Source organism: Podarcis bocagei (assembly GCF_964188305.1).
Source record: "Podarcis bocagei genome assembly, chromosome: 4".
In the NCBI taxonomy this organism is placed as follows: domain Eukaryota; kingdom Metazoa; phylum Chordata; class Lepidosauria; order Squamata; family Lacertidae; genus Podarcis; species Podarcis bocagei.
In genome coordinates, this window is record NC_138128.1 from 35,270,661 (window position 1) to 35,295,650 (window position 24,990).

Genomic DNA, 24,990 nt, shown 5'->3' on the forward strand with positions numbered 1-24,990 from the left:
ATTGCTTCCAGAATCAGAAATCAGTTTTGGGAAAGATGAATTAGAAGAGAAAATGCAGCTACTGTGCAGAACTAGCATGAAGCAAGGATAGCAAGAGCATGCAGGGGAAGATATGGGTTAGTAACTAGCCCAACATTTTTTTAAAAAGTCAATTAACTGTCTGGTCTTTTTGAACATGAAATGTCATTTTGAAAATATGCATGACAAAAAAAAGAGGAATACCACAATACAACTTGATCACTAATAGAGGGAGCATAGGGAAAATGAAACTCCAGTTACAGTCCTTAGTATATCATGGCTGACTTTGTAAGACCATTAGAGTAAAACAGCATGAAGTGAGGCTCATTAACACTTCAGAGAATTTGGATATGAAGGTTGTCCAGCTGAATCATGGGATTAAAAAAATCATCTTTATTTTGTTTGGAGGGTGGTCAGAAGCTTGAAGGGTTTGCACATAGGAAGAACATGCCATCGTGCCATTACATTTATATCTTTTAAAATGGAAATCCTTGGTTGCGGCGCTTGCTGAGTAAGTTTGGTTGCTTCCAGATTACCTGTTTATGGAGCATCCATCCTGATTTGTTTGTACAACCCCCCTGCAAGCTTTGTGCAATCTTGGCTCTTTATCGAACATTCATTCTGATTTATTTCTGGGGAGCTTATACGATGTATCAAGCAAATTGTCATTCCATACTTTCCAGTGCATTTCCCCATCACTTTCCTTATTGCAAGTAGTCCGATCTGGGGGCGGGGCAGGTTTGTTACATAAGAGCACCAAATCATCTTTAATTACACAATTTGAGACTGATTGTTGCTATTTTGGGATGAGATTCATTTGGAAAACACCCTTAGTTCATACTCATGCCCTCTTAGATTTTATTGCTTTTCGCTGCTCCAGAGGGTAGGACCTGAACCAATGGATTCAAGTTACAAGAAAGGAGATTCTGACTAAACATCAGGAATAACTTTCTGATGGTAACAGGCTGTTTGGCAGTGGAATGGACTCCCATGAAATGTGGCGGATGTTTTTAAGCAGAGGTTGGATAGCCATCAGCCATGGATGCTTTAGTTGCAATTCCTGTATTGCAGAGGATTTATCTAGATGACCCTTGGGGTCCCTTCCAACTATACAAATCTATGATTCTATTATTCTGTTGATCTACTGTACTTGAAAAGATTCGTTATGGTCAACCTTTTTTCCTTCGTTGGGCCACATTCCCTCAGGAATAATCTGATGAGGGATGCATGTTAGTGATGGGCAGAGCCAGTAGCTAGTAATGGGTGGAGTTAGAAACAAATGATCTGGATTAACACATCTGGAAGGCCACCCTGCCTCCATTTTTACCATGGCTGTTTCAGATTAAATTTCCCCTTTTATGCAGGTCTAATCAGAACTCAACCCTACTGGGACTGATGGGGTTATTCTCAATTAAATATAGAGGTGGTTTTTTAAAAAAGAAGTACAACAGATACAGATACTTTTCTGGAAAACAAGTGAAAGTAATTTATTTCTGACCATAATGCACTATACACAGAGAGAGCAAGAGCGCACAGAAGCCTTCCAATTCGTCTTCGGGCAACTATGTGGGAGGGCCTTCTTTTTCCAAGCCAAGAATGTTTTCAAAAAGCCATTTATTTTGTGAAATACAATACCGCCCATTCCAGTTATTTTGAAACCACATAGAAAGGGTGGGGGGAGGTACTTCTAACAGCAGTGGTGTGAAATAAAGTATAAATTAACAGGAGGGAAGGAACCTGGATGGGGTGGAAGAAGTAGTCGGTGGGTGCATAAAATGAGATTGGAGGCTGCAGGAAACCCACCTGTGCTATATACAGTTGCTTAAGGGGATACTGATGCATGCAGGGTTAGCTTGTGTGCTAATGTGGAGAAATTTCCCATAGCCATCAGCAACCATGTCTCAGCCATCCGCACACTGTTAGACATTGCCACCAATGGTGTGGAGGAAGCATGAACCATGAACCTGGCTTCTAACTGATAGGAAGGATTGATTAACCAGTTAAACCAAACAATTTAAATTCCCAATCACCTCTTCAAGTGAACATGTTTTTTATCGTTCAGTAAAATGCCTCATATGTGTCATCTGCTTCCCTCCTTCTTCAAGAGGAATGCCTTTGGGTTAAAATATGGTTTAAAATTCTAATTTCTTTTAAGAATAAATTCATCTCTTAACGGAGTAATGCTTTTAAGTTGAATGAAAAAGAATGTTTACAACTGTGGTGATGATGGTTGGTGTGTATCCATTCACCTGACATCAACTTTACCCATTAAAATGGTGTCTGCAGGCTCTTAAGATATAAGAGTAGTCACTGAGGATCAATATAAATATGTTAACACGATGGTACAGAACAGGCACCTAAAACCCTGGCTCAGTCTCTTGGCATTTGATCAGCAGTGCTGTTACACAAACCCTAATGCCAGTCAAAAGACATGCTTTTTTTTCTCGTGAAAGCTGGACAAGCTGCTTACGGAAAGTGAGAGGTAACAGCAGATCATGCAAGGTAAACAATGCAATCACTGCAACAGCTTCCATGCTCAGCTGCCCACCTGTTTTTCTTTTTCTGTGCCCTCACCTGCATCCTTGGTAGACTTCTTTACGAATTCCATGGGCCTGGGATCAAAACCACAGCCTTTTGTGATGTTGCATAAAGCAAGAAGCTTATTACAAGTATGTAGCCACAGCCTTGCGCACGGTGTTACAGCATTGAGTAAGAGGAATTAGTCATTGCTAATCTGTTCTACATCAGCAAGCATAACTAAATGCTCTTTCTGTCTTGGAAGAAGCAAGTCCCATTCTGGAGAAGAGTACTGCTTTTGTTTTCTTTATTTTCTTTCAGAGGGGACCACCTCAGTAAGGAGTTCATAGGTTATAGACCCCATGTGGATGTCACCAAAAACTGCTTCCCAGTGGACACCATGTACCAAAAAGCCACTTTCACCTGGAGAGCTCCAAGCTAGAGTCTGCAACCTTGAGGATCTTGGAGGGCTGGTGAGGGGGCCCTCTGTGTGACTGGAACAATATATATAATCAGCTGGCTTTAGTAAACTCAGAACGGAAGCTGTTGTGTTAGAGTTAGCCTTTATTGGTCAATTTATTAAGATGTAAGCATGGTTGTCAGCCTCTGAAACCTCATGGATTTGAAAGAGGATTAGATAACAGCATGGAGGTAAAGGCTACTAATTGTGGTGGCCATGCTGTGCCTCCACGGTCAAAGGCCGTGATGATTCTGAATACTAGTTGCTGGAAACTGCAGGAGAGAAGAGTGCTCTTATGCTCAAATCCTACTTGTGGGTTTCGCAAAGGCATCTGGTTGGCCAATGTGAGAACAGGATGCTAGACTAGATGGGCCATTGGCCTGATCTAACAGGTCTTCATGAGTCCCCCTCCCCCACCTGTTTTAGTATCCTGACTAAAGGTAAAGGGACCCCTGACCATTAGGTCCTGTCGTGGCTGACTCTTGGGTTGCGGCGCTCATCTTGCTTTATTGGCCAAGGGAGCTGGCATACAGCTTCTGGGTCATGTGGCCAACATGACTAAGCTGCTTCTGGTGAACCAGAGCAGCGCACGGAAACGCCGTTTACCTTCCCCCCAGATTTATCTGCTTGCACTTTGACGAGCTTTCGAACTGCTAGGTTGGCAGGAGCAGGGACCGAGCAATGGGAGCTCACCCCGTCACGGGGATTTGAACCGCCAACCTTCTGATCAGCAAGTCCTAAGGCTCTGTGGTTTAACCGACAGCGCCACCCGCGTCCCTAGTATCCTGACTATGTTAAGGTTATTTCTAAGTGACTGCAACAATAAACATAGGACTTAAATGTACAGTTTGAAAATGCCCACCCAGTAGCTTACTAGCACAGTATGGTATAGCAGAAGCTGGTGAATGAAAGAGCCTGGAGTTAGACTAGGCAAAGCAATGGGTTTGGTTGATGGAAAACAGAAGTCTTTATTGAAGCTGAAAATGACTATCATGCTGAAAATGCTTTTCCTATATCCATTAAGAACAATATCCTATTACAGCAGTTCATCTAATCAGCACTGGAATAAGCTGCATAGATAAATGATGGAATCTCCTCTGGAAGTTTTTAAAGAAATCATTAGGCAGGCCAAAATGTCTCTGGCAGGTGCCTTACCAATAGACTTGGGAGTGAATCACATTTTCCTCTGGGTCTCCTGCAACTTAATTCTGTGGCTTTGAGGGTTGGGGTTGTTGGGGTTGGGGTTTTTTTTTAAAAAAAACACCTTTATGTCCATTTACACAAAACCAGATTTTTTTGTTTTACTTGTCTACCAGCTTGGTATGGGCAAACTTCTTTCCAAAAAGGCATAAAGCTCATATTTTCTTCTATCAGTGTTGTGAATATTGGTTTCTTGTAAAAGTAAGTGGAAATGGGGTATGAACTTTTTTAATGCACAAGTTCCATACTCCTTATTGCTGAAGGCAAAATCCACTAAGCCTGAGACAAGGCATTTGAGGAATGACTTTCCTTTTCCTTGTTCCTCTCTACCCTGTCACATTGCCCCTCTAAGCCAGTCAGCCTCCTTCTGTATGGCAATGAGATTGTGATCATGATGTTACAGATGTCAGGAAACCTGTTCCTTACCCTTCTTGGTGAAGCAATAGCTGTTTAAAGTTCTGATGCCCTCAGCAATTCCTGATGTCTGCTAAAATGATAATGAACAAAACTTTGGTACAGTTCTAGTTCAGAGCTTCTCATTTAAACTCCTTTAGTGTCTTGACGCCGTATCTTCTTAACTTACTTTTGCCTCTTATTTTTAATCATTAGAAGCTAGCTATTCAGGATGGGGCTGTGTCAGGCAGGGAAATAAAAACCTGTTTCCAAGGATGGGGCTGTTGTTTTGGTCTATGAGCATGGGCGGTTGCCTCCATTACTGCATCCCTGAAGTCAGAATTTACCTCAGGAAGGCTGTTGTGCTTTTCTGTGTCTACAAGCACAGGCACAAGGCCTGAATTCTCTGGCCTGGAGTTACAAGAGCATATCCCGATCCTGTTTTGTACTTGAAAAGAGCTCTGGGGGAGCTGAACACATAATCCTGGGAAATGTTCTATGCTAGATTCCAGAATGAGGACATGAGATGACTGATTTGAGCCACAAATACTCTCCTGGTTTATACAATGAAGGATGGTGTAGAAATATTAAATTGAGTTGAAGAGCAGCTCTTCTCCTGAATTGATGAGGCCTCTGGGCTTAATGCCTATGGTGGTGTGTCAACTAAAAATGAGACCCAAAGCTGTTTTGGCTTGTACAGTGACTGGATTAATTTAATCTTGAATTGCTGAAAACTGTGAGAAGAGAATAAATTGCTTGAAAATTTGGTACACAAAGCTGTTGTTTCCTTCCTGCCTTTAATGAGAAGTGGATGGATTTTAAATATGTGTAAATAATAATGCCATTTTTGTATAGGCACTAATACATGTGCTGGGTAAAGCATGAACCATTACAAATAAATTAAATGACAATGGGCTTAAAAATTGATCCCTGCCCTTGCTCACACCAGCTAAGCACTATAATCTGGCTCTTTATTCCTCTCAAGGCTGCACAGTAAGCAATCCATGTTTTAAAAAATGCCTCAATTCTTTCATTACAATAAGGAAAAGCAATTTATGCAAAGGATAAAGAGTAAAGGAAAACGGCATTCAATAGAATGGCTAATTTGAGACGCACATGAACTGCTCAGCCTAGCGTACAATTTTATATGATGCATTTGTCTTATAATTAATTATCTGCTTCACCATACAATGGGATTTCTGCCTTCCCACCCACCCCTAGGTATCGATCCTTTATCAGTGGCTGAAGTTTAGCTTCTCCACCGCTTTCTTCCCTCATTTAAAGAACAAGTTATTTTCAAGCTCAAGTCTGTGACTTGATGTGGCAACAATTTAGCCTTGTTTCCCAAGCTTACTGGAAAATCCAGCAAGCAGATATATTGCTGGCAATCCTAGCTGGCAGAATTAGTTGCGTATAAAGTGTTATGTGCCTTCCCTATCTGGACCCCTCCTTATATGCAGTTTGCAAACCCGTGCAGGAAGTGCTTACAGAGCAACTTGTGTAAATAGGGTGCCATGTGGCATATCCCCCACACTTGTGTTTTCCAAGTGGCTGCATTTAATTGACCTATTAAAGTTGTGCAGAAAGTTTTGGCAATCCGTAGGGAGTACAGAAGTATTTCTGGGTGCTAGAATTTATGCCACAGCATCTAATGTGAACAGGCAACACATACCCACCAGACTTCTACTACAGGTATAATTAGTGGGTTATAGAGCAGCGTGCCTGTGATGATGGTGAAAAGATAAAAAAAGAGAGGGAAAATTAACTTAGAACCATAGATGTCCCAAGGGTCATCTAGTCCAACCCCTTGCAATACAGGAATATGCAGGTGGCCTGTATAGGGATTAAACCTGCGAACTTGGCTACTTTATGGCTAAGTAAAGGGTGTGAACACAAGGAATTCTACCAGTGCAAAATAGCCTGGGCACAAGGAACAGAAAACTATAAAATTGGCCATATGGGGATTTTTAAATTAAAAAATGTTGTTTCCTTTCAATGCTAACAGTTCTCCTTTCCCTTGGAGATTCACCAGAGTCTGAGCCTGAACATTACCCAAAAGTGCTGCAATACATTCATATTTGCCTGACTTTTAACAGCCATGAGGGTGTTTTAATTCTGACGTTGCATTTTCGTATTTTGTTTTATCGCTGTTACTTTCTCTGACCCTTCAAAGATAGAGGATGTTATTAAATTAAGGCAAATCAATAGCTGTGTTGAAAGAATGCAATCTCTGATGTCAAGCTTTACTGTTGACTTCATTTTTATTTATTTTGTTTGCCATAAACAGCAGTGAGGATGTTACCTCAAGAACTGCTTTTGGGGGGGGGCATGAGTCATTGGCATTATTGTACAATTTGCTCTGGAAACACTTTTTGACTGTTTAAGACCTGTGCCGTCACTTTTTCAGAGCCTTTAGATTTGCCTCAGGGTACAAATGCTAAATAAGGCTCAGGGAGGTAGGGAAAAAATGGACCATAATGTTAGAAAATAGAACATATGAAGAAATTGCTTTTCCTACCAACTCAACTCAGTCGTATTACAGTTCAGGTCATCCAATCCCATGGCTGTATTTTGGAGAATTCACGAGGGCAGCAGCACTGGAGCAATTATGAACATAACCGTTTGGTTATGTTTGGATTTTTGTTGAATAGGAGACTGAATTTCCGCTACAGTTTCCATGCACGTTTGAAAGCAAGTACACTGTTTCTGGAAGATAAAATGCGCCCATTTATGCCATTCCATCGTGACAAATCTTCGTTGCTGAAAGCAGCATCTCTTTATGGAATTCATAGGTTAAGGATCTAAAAGAGGCTACAGATAAGCTGAAATTCCTCAGAATATTTTGTTTTTCTGACATCTAATATTTTACCTTTTTTTCTCAGAAGGTTGCCTTGTAGAATTTTCTCTCCTTATTTGTCAACATTTTTATTGTTTAGCAGTTTCTGTCATTCACCCCATCACCCGTTTAGTGTTGTAGTTGAACATTGTTTTGCATTAGGAAGTGGTTGATGGTTATTAAGAGCAAATGGGGATATGTTAAAAAGTAGAATTAACTGTTTCAAATGGGTATCTTCCAACACTGAAGTGAGGGAAATTGGGACAGGGCCTCAACAGAGGTTGCATCCCCTCTCATTCATGCTCTCCTACTTAGCTACCTCCCTCACACCTTCACCCGCCACAGCAAGCCAATGTACTTCTGGAAGCCGACAACACTTCTGGAGGTATGTCGGTGGAAAGCCACAGCAGAAGGAGGAAGAGTGGTAACATGCAGGGCAAGGTAAGCTTTACTTCCATTTTTTGGTCCCACACTCTGGTATGAGTCAACTGATTCGCACCCTGGCATGGGACCAAAAAAAAAAGTGCATCTTTGAGCGTGGGAGCCAAAATGGGACATCCAGGATTGGGATCAGAAGCCAGTGCAGTTGCACAGTATGAAAATGGTGGTGTTACAGCATTTAAATTCAATTGTGAATTGTGCAAAACTAAACTTTTGAGGAGAATTTTTGTAGGCCTGCTCACAGCATATAAAACTAAGAAATCCATCACAAACTTAATTTTTTGTAAAATTTATCTTTAACTAAACCTAAACTCTTTCTCAGATATCAAGATGTGTGCTTAAGGAAAGTAGGTGATACGTGAATGGCATATAAACGAACCTAAACAAAAAGTAATTACTGTTCCATAAGGTGACTTGCCCCTGAGATCAAGGATTTTAAGCAAGCTGATTTTGTACCGGCTTGAGAGACTTCCCTTGCTATAATTTCACCAAGAGATATTACAGGTATGTCAACAAAAACGGAATCCTCTTATCTAGCTGTGAAAAGGTAGCATGGCAATTGACATTTAGACAGAGTTTAATGACTACAGGAAGGCAAGAGGAAAGTAGTAATTGTTGTTTTTGTTGAAATTTGTATATCTTCCTTCATCTGAAGATAACAGGGTGGCTCACAACATAAAAATACAAAATGAGAATATGTAATAGGATAAACCAATAACTCCCTCCCATAAGCATATTTAAAATGCCATAGGATGTTCAGGTTATAGAGAAACTTTCTCACTTGGCTCCTAAAAATATGTAATGAAGGTTCCAGGCAAGCCTCTCTGGGGAGAACATTCCACAAATGGGGAGCCACTTCAGAAAAGGACCATTCTGGGGTGAGAGCAGGAGGCGGAGGCGCCAGCAGCAGAGAGAGGAGGAAGGCCGAGAGCCCCGATGAGGCAGGAGAAAGGCAGAGTCTGTGGCTGCGGGAGGCATGCTCAGAATTCTGGGATTCAAGCCTCAGAACCATCTTAAAATCCCTCCCCAAACACCCAGCAGCAAGGAAGGGGGCAACCAGGCCTTCTGTGGAGAAAGTCCTCTCTGCCTTCGACAAGCTGGAGCTCACACCACCAGCTGAGTCAGTTCTTGAGCCCAGCTCCCGGCTGCTGGAGGAGCCCAGCCACAGCAGAGCCCAGGGCTTGCAGCGCATGTGTTATGGCATTGGGAACTTCTCCTCTTGCGTCCAAGCGCGATACCAGCTGGCCTTCCTCCTGCTGCTGCTTGAGGAGCTCAAGGAGGGGAAACGCTGCACCCACAATCTTCTACATGGTCCACTGCGGGAAAGCTCTCTATAACAACTTGCTCTGGAGCAACTGGTCATCACAGGGGACAGCTTCAAGGGCATTAAAGACAGGTGCTGAGCAGGATATTCCAAAAGGACTACAGTTACATTGCAAAGTTTTCAATAGCAACAGATGAAGAAGCCCTTCCTTCTCACCCTCAGTACTTGGACATATTTAATGACACCTCTGTCCACTGCTTGCAGCTGGAGAAACTGAGGGACCTTCCCCCAGAGATCTGGAAGCTCCAGGAGGAGCCAGTTTACCCAGATGAGGATCAGCCAGAGATAATCAGAAACAAGAAATGAAATTGTTCCCATTCCAGAGGCTATGGATTGGAGGTGCAGGGCTGGATTTGGGTTTCCTTCTTTGAAGAGGGGCTTGAGTTACTTCTGGTGTTGCAAAGAGTTTACATTAATGTCAAGTTAGCTACCACCACCACCCCAAAGCAGAAGACTAGCCACACTGTCTATTTGTGTGTTGCTCTATGGCTTCTCCACGGGACAAACGAGACACGTACAGCATGCACAAGATGCCAAAGCTCTCCTTGTGTCTCTCTCACTTGCTCACTGAGTGGCAGAGCTTTGGAGGATCAATGGGGCAAACCCAATCATCTGCTTCTGAGCTTCACCACCATCTCTGTTCAACTCTGGTCTGGTACCTCCTATGAGAGTTCCCTCATGGGATGGGATGAAAAAGGGGGCAGAGATCTGGTGGTGCCGGGCAAGCTGCCCAGTAGGACTGGGCTCCCTCATTAAGGGGGAGAGCCATTAAATACTCCCAGCTGCTGCTTCAGGATTAATGCAGCAACTTCTCAGAAAACCAAACTTCTCCACAAATCTTGTATTTCCAATAATGTTTTTAATTAAAAGCAACACACATTGAAAGAATGAAAGCAGAAAGAAAGAAAGAAAGAAAGAAAGAAAGAAAGAAAGAAAGAAAGAAAGAAAAGAAAAGAAAGAAAAAGGAAGTTCCAGAACTCTTGTGGAGAAATGGTGTCTTCTGAGATATTGTGAAGAAGGGCCTCAGATCATGATTGCAGGGTCTGGGTTGGTTCATATGGGGAGATGCACCCCAATAAGTAAATCATACAGTAATCATTCTTAGGTTCCCACTTATGCATATCCAGCTTGGCTAGAGATGATGGTAGTGAATAATGTCATTGTAGTGAACCATCTCAATCATAGAAACATGATAAACCTTTTGTTGTCTCTTGGACCCATTATATATTGTAATACGAGGGCAAACCTAGGAAAGTAGTTTTAGCGAGGTGCAGGATTTTGCATCAAAAAGTCCAGAAATGGAACACAAACATTGACAATTGTACATGAAATCGGATAAACAGATTGGCTTCATTATGAAATCAAGATGCTATTAGGGGATGTTGCTAAGAAGAAACGCTCAAAAAGATACAGCATTTCCCTATGGGAAGGGAAACCTATAACAGGTTTTTGATAGAAGCTTGGATGGTACAAAATGAAACCTGCTACGGGGAGTAGCCTTTTGTTACTGAGGAAGACATACTGTTTTGTTCCATATTGTTGTCTTTCAGCCAGAAGTGCAATATTTTAAGCAGTCAAATAGATCAGGTGTGGTACTTAACCTGCAAGTACAGCATTGATGCTCTATAAATAAATGTTTCCAAAGCTCTTGCATGTAGATCATAAGGCAAAAATACATTGTTTTCTGATAAAGCAATTATTTTGATGAATACTTCGGTAAGCTGCAGACATCCATATTCCCGACCTTAAGTCAATATGGCTTTAGCTTACTGGCCTACTCAAATTGCACTAAGGGGAATGCACATGATCTAGACAGCAGCTTTGTTTTGTTTTTACTAATTGCTGAAATTAAAAGTTAACCTGCATTGAAAGCAATATCATAACTGCTGTAATTTGCATTTATTGTGGATTCTAATTTGCATGGAGCTGGTGCTTTCAAGCATACATAAGCTGGTGACAATTTACTTACTGTCAGGAGCCCGGAGGAGACAGACATGCAGTGGGCAGTAAAAGCATCTATGCCTACAAAGGAGTTCTATAAAGGAGTCACAGATTCCACTAATTATATTCCTATTAGACTGACAGAAAAGCAAGTAAAACAAATTGCTACCATTAAAATAAAAAGGGGGGGAATGAGTTATACTCTGTGTTTGGAGGGAAGTTCATCATTAGTATTATATGTCACAATTCTCATTGATACCACACTGGTCAAGTAGCTGAGTTACATATATCCATTGTACTTCAGTCATATTATATATAAATTGCAAACAGATTTTTACGTGTTTCTACATCTCTGCCCTATAGGTACTAGTGGTAACTTGGAAAAGTTAAAGAAAGACCCCTTTGGCCACCTTGTTAAGTTTACAAGATAAATGCAACACACACAAACACTCATGTTTTGGGTGGTGGGTTTTTTTTGAGGGGGGGGGGCAAAGTTCTATTACTCCCCATAAAAGATGCAGAAAAAAGATCTCTTTCACAGGGAGCAAAGATCTTTTTGAAATACCCCAAGAGAGACAGCACAGCACCAGCCTAGCAATCTGCTCAGCAAATTGGAACTGCATGCTTTATGCAGTAGTTCATCAAATTTGTATCTTCTCATAAGCCTTGTCTTGGTTGTTTATTGATTGATAGCATGGTACACCCCTCCTTTCATCAAGAAGATGGCCTCCAGTCATTTCCAGTATATAAAAATGCAACTCAATAAATGAATAGGCAGATAAAACAGTATGATCAGCGAGCAAATTCCCAGTTTTAAAAAACAACAAATAAATGTGAAGTCAGCCCTATTGCATTTAATAGCTCAAGTAAGGGTGCATGGAAATACAGCAAGGATGTGGAATCTCCACCGTCAAATTGAGTTTGTGAGGCTATTTGCCCCCAAACCATGCCCCCTACTATATATCTGACAGCATGCATCTGACATCAGGTCGGCTGGATTGGCTGCAGAACCAAATTCCCTCTTTGCAAGCCCTGTGTAGGGCTTTGAAGTCCTGTCTGTTATCACCGGACACCAGATCATTCACAAGTAGGTAGCCCAACTCACCTGTCAAATTTGGCCCAGGAGGGGTAGGGAAGAGAAGGATCCAATGCATTGGCCAAATCAGACTCCCACCCCTGAATTACAGCCTAAAAAAGAAATCAGCTTAAAAGAACAGAGTAGATTTCAACTGGCACCTTTAAAAAAATGGCAAAGAAGGCACCAAGTGAACATGTCTGGGAAGTCTGTGATTTTAGGTGCCACCAAAGATCCCCAGATCACACACTGTTTAAGGCTTTAAAGATCAAATCATGTATGTATAAAGAGCGGCCCCCCCCCAATATCTGCAGCAGGCTGCAAAATGTGTCTGAAAAGTGTTTTGAAGCATTCTGCTTTTTTATCCAATTACATGTTTTTTCAAACCTATTCTTCATTCAGACTGTCATGTTTCCAAAGGCTTTTAAAAGAGTCACCAATCTACAGTTCACTGATGAACCCAAACAATATAAAAGGGAGGAATGTCTCAGAATGCTGATATGCCAAAAAAGGAGGCAGAAAATTATTATTGTGAGCCTTTTTTCATGTACACGGTCTGTATCTAGGTCCTTGATCATGCCTGGACTAGCTAATGTAGTCTTTCTAGCCCAGGTGCATCTTTTAGCATCCTCATGATAGAATTATAGACCTTGTCACACGCAGCCCACAAGCCGTTGAGACAAACAGGCATGCTGTAAAATTGATTTGTTCCTCCACAATAGTGAGATACAAGTGGACTTTCTTTTTCTTCCCTGTAGTGAGTGCCAAAGCAATATGGGCTGCAGACAATCCACTACAATCCATTCCTATCCTGCTCATAACTTGCAATGATTTGGCATTTAGTTGAAATTCAAGAAGTGGGGAAAGCAAGGAAATGTGCTAACAGATCGCACAGCATACGCAGCCCGTCCTTAGCATTTCCAGCCTTGCCTCTCCATGCGTGTATTTTGAGGAAATGGTTGTAAGGAAACTTGGCATAAAATGGATACTTTTGTGTGCATGCATAGGCACATGTCAAACTTTAGAATGATCACATTCATTCATTCATGCATCCATTCATTTTACCCCACCCATCTGACTGGATTGTCCCAGCCACTCTGGTCTGCTTCCAACAAAATACAGGATCAAACATTAAAAACTTCCTGAAATATCCTTCATCCGAGGATTACAGGGTGGTTTTCAATATAAAAACACAAAAAATGCTTATTTCTGACCAGTCTGATCTTTAAAAAGAACTGTCTGTGTCCTTTTTCCAGTTACTTTTTCCAGTTACTAATGAAAGACGAGATATGTAACAGCATGCACGACTCTCTGTCAAAACCAATGTTAGCTTTAACTGAAGTCAATCAAGCACAAACTGTCCTACACCATCAAATTCTTAGTTTAGTGACATTAGTTAAGTTAAGCTGATTAAGTACTTGGAAAGGGCATACTATTTCACAGTACCCTAACATTAAGTATTATGTGGCAGTTCCTGGTCATAACTTTCTTTTGTTAGGGGGATTTCTAGCTAATGTCTCAAGATGTGTGGCTGATTTTTCTTCAAGTGGGTGGAGGGGTGGATCTCAATAAGTCTGCATGAAAACCCATATGCACATTTCTCTTGTTACGCAAGATCTGTATGAAAGGAAGCAGACTGGGCTAAGCTAGACTGAAATTCTCCTACAGGTTATGGGGGGTGTATTTCTGTAGAATTCATAAACCACTCTACATTCAGAGAATATGCAAGAAGTGTACAGAATCAGGCTATAAAACAGTTAAAATGCACACTTCAAGTCACAGCATGCTTTCCCACTGGTTTGTGTGGCACCACCACCATGTGAATGTGATGGGATGTAAGGGGAACAGCTTCTAGGAACCCTACTGCAGAACTGCATCGGGCTTGATATATCAGTAGCAATACCTTGAATCTAGCATGGTAGCAAATTGGCAGGCAGTTCACTCCTTTCAATGGAGATGTTGGTGAGAGGTTGCCCCAAACAGCAACCATTCAGTAATGTTTTGCACTAGCTGCAGCTTTCAGGCAAAATTCAAGGGAAGCCCTATGTAAAGGGCATTGCAGTAGTCAAAGCAAATGTGAAACGGAAACTGACAGATTCCTCTAGCTGCAAGCATCTGTGAGGGAAGGAATGCCTCTCTGTGGAGAACTGATGCAGGGGCAGGGAAATTGCTGCTTGTGGAAGCGCTATGCTGTGTGTCTTAATCTATGCTCAGCTTTACATTTGCAAATAAACCTAAATGTTATACGCATACACAAAACACACCATAGGTCTCTGGTAATGTCTCCTTCCAAATTTGTTTGTTAGCTTTGTATCCTACCAAATGATGCTCAAGGTGGCTAGCAGCAGTAAGAGAAAAGACAATAGAACTGTCAAAAACAGTACAACAAGAGGGATAAAATGCATCAACTTAAATGATTTCAAAAGACAACCAATTAACCACCTGCAGCATATTTACAGTGGACAAAGTAAGACGAAGTGACAAGGAGCCCTGGAACCCTGGACAACCTCACCAAGCATTTTCATATTGATGTTAACTAGCATGGGGAGCAAGATGGAGCCACAAGGGACAATGACCAAGGAATCTAACAGCACTTCCCCCATCACCACCTTCTTGAGGCACCCATCCAAGAATGACTGAGACCACTGTATAATGGTGTCTCCAAGTGCCAGGCAACTAGCCAGGCCAAAATGATACCCACACTGATGGCTCTGAAAGCCTCCAAGATGTAGTTTTCACCATAGATGAACCAAGGCAACAACAGCCTTCTTAATTTCATAAACAGGCCTGAATCCAAATGGAAATGGATCTAAAATAATCCTTTTCATCCAGGAACACCTGAGCTGAAATACCACCAATTTGTTGGGGCCAGTTCTTGTTGCTTTTGTGTTGTTGTTCTCTCTCTCTCTCTCTCTCTCTCTCTCTCTCTCTCTCTCTCTCTCTCTGTGTGTGTGTGTTCACATACAGAGTTCCTCCCATGGCTGCTACTGCCTCAGTTTCCCTTTAACTGTTTGGTTTTCAACACGTTTTAATGTAAAACCCACAGCGGGCAAAGAAATCACACTTGGCCAGGGATAACTGCAGTGCCCATGCAGCAGATAATTCCATCAGGAAACTGTAGCTAAAGGTGTCGTGAGATCTGTCTTCCATCAGAGAATTTATATCTAGCATCCTGACAGCAGCACCAAGTACTAGTTGATATTTCACTCCCATGGTGTCTTTTGTTAACAAGCTGTTTTGTTTTCTAAGTGGTATACTCTAAGGGATGAGAAGTGCATCCACTCAAAGTTTAGAAATGGGGAGTTGTTCAGCTTTCAAGACAGGTGTTATCTCCAGGGTGAACACATGTTGCCTTCTAGGGAATTCTCTCTGCCTGCTGTGCACAGTTTTCCTTGCCTGTTCTTTTCCCATAGGCAGCGTTCTGGTCCCTTATGTTGTTGATGCTGAGCGCCACTGGGAAACACTTAAAATAAACATGCTTCTTTAAATTACTATAAGAGAGTGAATTTCAACAGGGAAGATTTAGTATGTTTCATGCGCAATTGGAAATGGAACCAGCAGCATTAGTACTAGAAGCTATGAAACTAAATTACATTTTAAAGAAAATGCGCATCTTCCAGCTAGGAGCCACCATGCAAAACATTCTAGTTAGCAAAGAATAATGAAGTTTCCTGGGCATGGGGTAACCAAAACATTTTGTTTTCTATGCGTAAACTCCAGTAGGACTCTCTCACACACACCATAGCTCCAGGATATGTGGATTGCAAAAGAAAGGAAGAGTGCCTCCCCTAAACATATTTAATCTGAGATTTAAATGTTTCTGAATTCATTAGTGAACTTCAGTAACATTACAATGTTGCAATGCTTCCCAGGGCTCTTTTGGAATTGCAAGGAGTGTCAATGGCTTGTGCTTTTCATGCATCTACTGTAATGTACAAAGGAGCACATTGCACGTCTCCTCCATGGGACTGGGGAGGGAAGCGTGAACTCCCAGTATAGAAATAGCTTAAATATATGTGTTTTCCTGTTGCTCTTTACAGTAGAAGTGTTAAGATAAGAAACAAAGGCACTCATGTTTCCTCACTTTCCTGCAGTTGGTGAAAGAGGTCGCAGGAAATTTAGATGGTGTTAAAATATTATACACATCTGACTTAGGATGGATGTACATGTTGCCTCAAGAAATTCAGGTTGTCAGATCTATGTTTATAGAGGTAATGTGAATGTGGAGGTGAGGAGACATTTGTAAGAATGAATCAAAGGAATCAAAGGAAAGGAAAAGTGCTAGGCACCTGGTATAATAACAAGCAATTTTATTCTCAAAACATTTTGCAAATAAGTCACAGCAGGTCACCATTGGTTCTACCCACTCCTTCAGGCCAGATGGTAAAAGTATGCCAAATCCATTTAAAACCTTCTATAAATCCTAATACAGTCATACCTTGTGATGCGTTAGGTTCATGTTGTGTCTTTTCAGCTTGTGAATGCAGCAAATTTCCAGGTTTTGCCGCGCTTGCGCAGAAATGCCGTTCTAGTTGTGGACTTTTTGGGGTGCGAACGGCACCCCAGAAGAGATCGTGTCCCCAACTAGAGGTACCACTATGTGTTATATCCACATTATAGCCGGCTAACACAATGAGGACAGCCTGCCTCTTAATTTAAAATTTCCTACAAAGCCTATCAGAGATCAATCTCCGCCATTAATCAGAAGAATAAGAAAAAAGATGTCCACATTTAGCTAATTAAAACCTTTTCAGGAACTAACCAAAGACCCTAACCAATAATACAAATCTAAAGATCTAAAACATTGTTTCAATGCAAATCTAAAAATCAAAACATTGGTATTGAAATAATGTCAAAGTCTATTAAAGCCGCAGCATTAAAATAGAATCAGCAGGAAGTTCAGGTGCTTCAATCCCAAGGCATGTTCTCCTCTTCCATCACCTCCCCACACAGTTGATTCCAAGGAAGTTCACCAACCAATGGCTGGGCAGCCCTTCTCTCACTTGGAGCACCTCACCCTACAGGGCCGGCCCACCCAATATAGGCAGGCAATGGGAGGTGACCACCTCAGGCAGCAAGATCTGCAAGGGCAGCAGATCTAGCCTCCACAGAATTATCCTCTGCTGCTGCTGTGGTGGCAGCAACAACTGCAATACACCCCTTGGAAGCCAGATCTGCCCAGTGCCCACTCAATGCCGCTTCTGCAGTGGCCTCTTGGTCAATAGGAGTCACTGCTGGTCTCATAGTTGCTACTACTACATCTTTATTCCCCCCTTGTTCCTGGTATAGATCCTCACTCACCACTTTCTTTTGAACTTACTCATGGGCTGCAGGCTTATAATTTATGTTATCACCGGAGTAAGTATTTCTATCCATATATTTGGGGACTGGCTGCTCTGAATCCAATGTCTTTTGTTTGGGAGGGAGTGGGGAAGAACACGGGGAATATTCAGTCAGGCGCTGGTCCTATGTTACCAGTGTTTGTACAGCCCTGTGCAAGTCCTACTGAAGTGAATGGAGATCGTGTTGCATTTAGCATGGTGCTTGCCTTATTTGAACTGTCTGGGGAAGTAGACACAGTATTAATAAAAGAGCCAAACACACACCCCTTACTACAGTCATATGCTTCCCAAAGATGGTGGGGGTGGGGGGAAAATGGGTTACTGGAAATCATAGATTATGAGAAAACTGGGTTAAGAAGTCCCTTGCCTTCTGTCTTTCTGAAGCCATGCTAAATCACTTGAAAGAAAGATTGGTAAAAAGGAACTATAAAAACCGCTGCATTTTCCCAAGGTCAATTGGCTTTGTAGCCAAAGATTGGAAATGCTGAACAGCGGCTCCTCCTGCTGGTTGAAAAGCTGCTTGTGCCTTGTCAACAGAATCCGTGGTAGTGAGGAATGATCAAAGTGCTTGTAATGAATCTAGTTATTTCCCGCTTTGAACTGGGCATTAGACAGGCACAACTTTTTTTCTGGCTACATCTGTGCTAAATGCATGTGTAATTCCACTGACTTCTGTTAAACTAGCTCCGATTAGCATAAACTGTGGGGATTCTATAATGCAGCACATCATTTGTTGACCAAGTCTATCCTTTCCGCAGCCTATCGAATCGACAGGTTATGCATACAGACAGGAGCTGAACTACAGTGAAGTTTATTGTTCCTTAGCTTTTACGATGTGTTTTTCTCACTGTGGATTGTTTTTAAAGCCCCTTCTTTTAACCCAAGTATATCTACTGTGTAAAAAAAAACCCACAGGAATCGGAGAAACCAAATAGATGGGTATTTTTAACCGTTTATTCAAGATTTTAACATTTCAACATCCAACAGTTTCCCTTAGTTTTCCCTCCTCGCCTTCCACTGTCTATCTCCCCCAACCAAAGATGGTCTCCTCTTAAATAGTTTAACCAACTCGACTAAGATTTTTAAAAAATGCAAAATAAAATAATCTATACAACATAAAAAGCATATAAATAGATTAAATTATAGTGTGTTCAGGGTGATATGTTTCCCATTCCATTGGGTTCCAGGTATTATTCTGCAAACAACTCTTAAGGGAGAAATCCTATAGCAAGTTCCACTGGGATGAGCGAGTTAGACTCTGATGAATCTTTCATTTAATCTGAAGGCTACACCAGTTTATGTCCCTCATTCTTGATTTATTGGGAAAAACAGCAGTTGCCTTCTTTTGGAAGAAGCTATAATAATAATAATAATAATAATAATAATAATAATAATAATAATAATAATAATAATATATTGCTCTTCCATTCAGTATTGAGTTTTGCTTCCTAAAGGAAATTGACCCCAACTGAGTTTTAGTTGATGAATTTAAAAGTTACCATCATACTGTTTTTTAATGCATTTTACTAGACCTGTGTGACGTGGGATGGAGATAAACTTCTTTGTGTACAGAAAGGAGAAAAAGAAGGCCGTGGCTGGACCCAGTGGATTGAAGGGGACGAAATGCACTTGGTAAGGACATGCAATGTTTCAAATATATTTCCCTCACCTCTCTCCACTCCCCAAAGTCTTTATTTGTTCATATGGCTAAATGCAATAATCCACAATTTGCTTGTGCATTATGCTGGCTAACTCTGGAGTAATTAAGCATTGGCATTGTGTTTGATTTACTTCTAAGGCAATAATCTCTTTCGTGTCCCTGTCATAAATAGCAGCATTCTAAATTCAGCAAATCTTTATATTAACTGTCAACTTGCTTTGATCAGTTTACACAAGAGAAAGCATGTAACAGAAGTGCCCTTGACTTGCTCTGTGATGGTGTGTGGCTGGGGAAGATTTTTGCATCCCAAACCACAGGTCATGAGTGGAAGGAGGGAGCTATTTTCTTTTCTTTTTAAGGCTAGAATTTTTTAGGAAATGAAAGAGAGCAATTCCCCTTTGAAAGTATTATTTTCTTTCTAACCATTATTTCTGACTTTCTGAGATAGTAGGACCTAATAAAGTTTATTGCTGCTGCTTTTTCAAGTATCTTGTTTATAGCCCTCTTGAAAGTCCTCTTCCCCCAGGGGGCTACAAACCCATCCCTGAGAACTTACTGCCTACTAAATGCACTTCACCATTTGTTTAGGATGCTAACTTGGTAAACATCCAGGTGAGCCACTGAGATTGTAGATGGATGGAGCTTTCAAGTTTGAATTTCCATCAAAGCCAACAGGACGAGTTGTAGTAAATGAGAGAGAGAATAGTTGGGTTGGAACTTGGAGACATGCCTCTGAATCTCACTGCAGTCTTTATTGCATAACTCTCAACTTCTTCTCCATCTGTAAAATGAGACAAAAGTTTCAACACCAGCACTCTAGTCCTAGGAATATTTAATTGGAAGCCGGTCCTATTGATTCTAATGGCATGTGCTTCCAAGAGAGGCTCTGTGCAGGCATTGCAATTAGGGAGGGCAGCTGGAGCAGCAGGCTATCTCTGCTCCCTCTGCTGCTTTTTCAGTCACCTGGGAAAGTAGCAGGGAGCCTTTGATATCACACATTTGGGGGTTATAAAGTGCGCAGGGTCCACGCACACTTCAGACAGTTGCAACAGAGGACACAGAGCTAGTGCACTTATTCCTGCTGTCCCCATATATTTACATTTTCCTAATTATATGGGACTTAAGTGAAACTAGGATCTCATCCTTAGGGGTAAACTAGGTATTGATAATAATGTATTGTAATGGTCAGGCCAATGGCAGCTTTCTACTCAGGATCAGTAACAGCTGGCAGTGACCATTTTTACCACGAGCACGGTGAAGAGTTGACCTTTCCTGTGGTGCCAATCTTGACTGAGCCCCCATGAAGCTGTTGTTTTAAAAGTAAAATATAAGACACTTTAAAATGTCAGTGCACACACACGTTTAACAGGAAGTTTAGTTCAGCCATTATAGTGTTATAAAAATGTATGGTGATAATAATGCCGCCACACATAATTTCTCCTTCTGCTAATTTTCTGTAGAATTCATACCTGAAAGAATCTGCATGATAATCCTCTGGCAAATATGTAGTTTGTTTTGATTAAATCATTGCCAGGTCTGCAGCCATTATCACTACACGGGGGGGGGGGTGGAATAACTGGTGTGTCTGTTGCAGAGGGGGTTCCTAAATAAAGAATAAGGAAATGATTTCAGTGTCTCCATTTGTTTGTATTATGGTGCTGCACTCACTTAGGGAGCCTCACTTTACATGCCCCATAAGCACGGGACACCTTTGCCTGGCGGTCCTGTGACCCAGAGATTGCAGCAAAATATGGGGCAAGGTTTTCCCAGTATCTTGTTTGTGTGGTGGGCTCATGGGAAAAAACTGTCCCATGAGCCCTTGCAAAGGACAGGGGAATGCCTTAATAAGGCTGCTTCCCCTGGAACTCAGGGCTATTTTGACTTGAGAGCCCCCTGCCTGCCCACTTTCGGGTTAGAGCCTTCACTGAGCAATTCTGGGTCGCTGGTTGACAGGGCTGGAAAGGGATATTTCTCTCAACTTGATTGGTATATGGTTGAGGGATTTCCCCCCACCTTTCCCTTAGGAAAATTACAGCCTTCCTTTGTTAGGCAAAGAACATTGTTTGTATGAGGGCGGAAATGGCATTGAGCAGGAACAACATTGTACAGGGGGTCCCCATAAATAGCCTGAGGACATAATTCATCATGGCACTCCCAAGCTTGGGTTGGGGTATCTGCCTGGTAGAAATCTGCACCTTGGTTGCCCTGTGAGACCTTGCTTGCTGGGCTTGCACCATGGCAAGGTTCAACACTGGCTGACTCACACAGAACAGGTTTGGGGAGCTCCAAACCCGGCAGATTCATTCCATCAACATGGGGCTTAACCCTTGCCCTGCCTGCTGCAGTCAATAAATATTTGGCCTGATTTTATCCCATCACTGTTCCACATTCTTGTTATTTTGCTGCTTTTATGGGTCACATAATGTGTCTACTTGGCAAATAATTTTCCACCACCAGGGCTATAACTTCCTCATGAGACCATAGTTAAGGAGCAGTAACTAGAAAGAGTGGTGTGTTGGGAGTGGAGTCTCTGGTAACATGATTTACCGGCAAGCCACTTAGATCCTTGGGTTTCTAAGCCTTACTCTACTCCCCAAGGGTACCTCTAAGAGAACTATGTTACAGTCGTATCTGTGTGTCAGAAATGAATCCCTTTGAGTTAAGGGAGTTTACTCAAACATAAGTGGACTACAGCATTAGTTACTGACCAAATTCACATCTACTTTCAACTACCGTATTTTTTGCTCTGTAAGACTCACTTTTTCCTTCCTAAAAAGTAAGGGGAAATGTGTGTGCATCTTATGGAGCGAATGCAGGCTGCGCAGCTATCTCAGAAGCCAGAACAGCAAGAGGGATTGCTGCATGTTTAGCCTGGAGAAGAGGAGGTTAAGGGGTGATATGATAGCCATGTTCAAATATATAAAAGGATGTCACATAGAGGAGGGAGAAAGGTTGTTTTCTGCTGCTCCAGAGAAGCGGACATGGAGCAATGGATCCAAACTACAAGAAAGAAGATTCCACCTAAACATTAGGAAGAACTTCCTGACAGTAAGAGCTGTTCGACAGTGGAATTTGCTGCCAAGGAGTGTGGTGGAGTCTCCTTCTTTGGAGGTCTTTAAGCAGAGGCTTGACAACCATATGTCAGGAGTGTTCTGATGGTGTTTCCTGCTTGGCAGGGGGTTGGACTCGATGGCCCTTGTGGTCTTTTCCAACTCTATGATTCTATGATTCTATGATTCTTTCGCTGTGCAGCAATCCCTCTTGCTATTCTGGCTTCTGAGATTCAGAATATTTTTTTTCTTGTTTTCCTCCTCCAAAAACTAGGTGCGTCTTGTGGTCTGGTGTGTCTTATAGAGCGAAAAATATGGTAGTTATGCACATCAGGGGTTTGAGGGGGGAGGTAGATAGATTAGATAGATAGATGATAGATGATAGATGATAGATAGATAGATAGATAGATAGATAGATAGATAGATAGATGATAGATAGATATTTCTAAACTGCCATATCGTAATACTCCATTGTTTGTATTTTATTTATGCATTGTGACAGCTTAAATTATCACTTCTCTTACCTGCTTCTGAAAGCATCATTCATCTTTCCTCCCCTCCACAAAAAATAAAAATAAAAAATACCTCTGTTGTGTTATTAATGTATTTGGATATCTCATCTTCACATGCTTGTATCTTTGAGAGTTTCTGAATATGTAGGGCATTCAGGCGCCATAAACATTATTCTATGATGCTTCAGTAATAATTTTATGGTCCTATTGAACTTCAGACAATATTCCAAATGTTAATTAATTAATCTTTTTATAACGTCTATTAAGTGATCTGCCATAAGCTTTTGGCATTTATTCACCATTCTTTCCAGGCAGATTATTTTCCAAGTCAGCATTTTTTTGTTAATTAAAACATACACATCTTATGTTAACTCCCATTCCACTTTAGGCTTTATTTCTCTGCCGCTGTCAAGTCATTCCTGAGTTTTTTCTGAATTGTGATGTCCCTTTCTCTTCAATAGATGGCACATTGTTGTGAGATCACACATCCTGGCTGCATTTACTCCTTTATCAAATCCATTGACACAAAAAATGAACAGAATGTGTGCCAGTATTTTTTCATTTGTTGAATCATTTCCATTCAGTCTGTCCCACTTTCTGGTACTTTTTGAAATCTAAAGTGCACTTTCTTCCCTCTTCCAGTTCCATTCAGATCACTCACCTGCTTTAGGTCACTCACCCCAGGAATGGATTTTCCTCAACTAGATTAATATTTTCTGTGAAGTGATATCAAAAGTTCTTCTTTAGACTGAGAAAATTATGCCCATAGCATCCAGGTCATTTTTTGTTTAAAAAAAGTGTTATCTTATAAAATAACGCTAACTTTGTCCAAAAGTATCTCCTTTAAAAATACAAGTTTGATCTTTTCTAATAAATCAAAGGCATCTCAATTCCTTTCCCACACCTCTCCTTTTAGGTGCAAATATCCTATCCTCTATGGGGACTACTCAGGTTGAAGGTTAAGAGATTCTTGAAACACCTCCAGAATGCTTCCTTTAGTCTAAAGGGCTTTGGAGTGTATATATTGGAAACTTCAACTGGTGCACAAAATGGCTGCTGGATTGTTAACAGCCGTTTGATCAGAGGCAGACCTTGGGGTCTCAAATTTCAATGGCACCCTGTATAGCACCAAAATTCAGTGCCCCCCAACCTTTCACCTTCCATTCTACAACATAATTCTGGTGCCCAGTGCAGGCGAAATTGTGGCACTCCCCTAAATCCACTTCTGGTTTGATCATACTGTGCTTCTCTTTGCCTGCCTGCACTGGGTTCTGCTTTTGTTTCCAGGACCGAGGTGCTGATTTTAAGTTTAAAAACCAGCTTGGAACCCCAGTACCTGATGAAAAGCCTCTCCCTTATGTTCCTACCCAGCCCACATTGCCATCTCCAAAGGCCCTTCCCAGCCCACTGAGGTGCAATGAGAGAAAGGAGGGAGGATGTGCCACATAGATATAAAAGAGTAGAATGAAGTGTCTTGTTATCTGGATAGCTAATATCTTCATTCATACTGAGAAAATATTTTAAAATGTCCCCAGATAAGCGTTTATGTTTGTGAAAGGGGCACACACTCCCAATGTAATCATTCAGCTATTTCTGTTTGACTATGAATACTATTCGATTCTAAGGAAGACATCAGTGTTTATGTACAAAGAACACAGTGTTTGAAGAAGTAGCATTTAAGTATTGACTTTTCTTTTTCAGGAAATAAGAGCTTGTGGCGTCAAATGTAAGCAAGTATTTAAGAAGGTACAGTGATGAGCCTGAACCCAGAGGCCAAGAGGGTCGAATAAAATGGATGGACCAGCTGCCAAACTTACAACCCTGTTAGTGCACAAAAACCTTATCCCTTAACACCTAGAAAGGAGCCCATGGCCAACATCTAGCCATTTCTAATTGGAGCTCTGTAGTGGGTTTTGTTGCATACCGTATATGATATTTTAAAAAGCAATAGTTGAGTCTGAATGAGCATCATCATCAACATCATGTAGAAGTTCAGATTAAAGCTAATGAAACCTGAATTATGTGTGATTTCATTTTTATATAAATATGCAGATTTTTTTGTTTTTGAAAAGGGTTGTCTGTGAAGTTTGATATTCACTTTGACTGCTAAGCTTATTGTACCAGAACTGTACATAAAATACAATGCTGAGTCCAGACTTGCTTAGCTTAAATGGCAGAACTACATGAAGAATGATCAAGCCTTTTCCCTGGAACTGTTAGA

The 24,990-nt window shown here is 41.3% G+C and overlaps 1 protein-coding gene and 1 pseudogene across 2 annotated transcripts in view; both read left to right on the plus strand.

The window, feature by feature from the left end:
• Positions 1-24,787, plus strand: part of RBP1 (retinol binding protein 1) — a 35,230-nt gene extending 10,443 nt beyond the window's left edge. The window contains exons 3-4 of the mRNA XM_081192790.1: positions 19,078-19,179; positions 24,471-24,787. Of these exons, the coding sequence (XP_081048916.1) occupies positions 19,078-19,179; positions 24,471-24,524 (156 nt within the window). The 3' untranslated portion in view covers positions 24,525-24,787. The remainder of the gene's footprint in view (positions 1-19,077; positions 19,180-24,470) is intronic.
• Positions 2,898-10,048, plus strand: LOC308586117 (SRR1-like protein; annotated as a pseudogene). Its single transcript has 3 exons — positions 2,898-3,008; positions 7,740-7,865; positions 8,754-10,048. The product of its transcript is annotated as an SRR1-like protein (transcript).
• Positions 24,788-24,990: the final 203 nt, after the last annotated feature.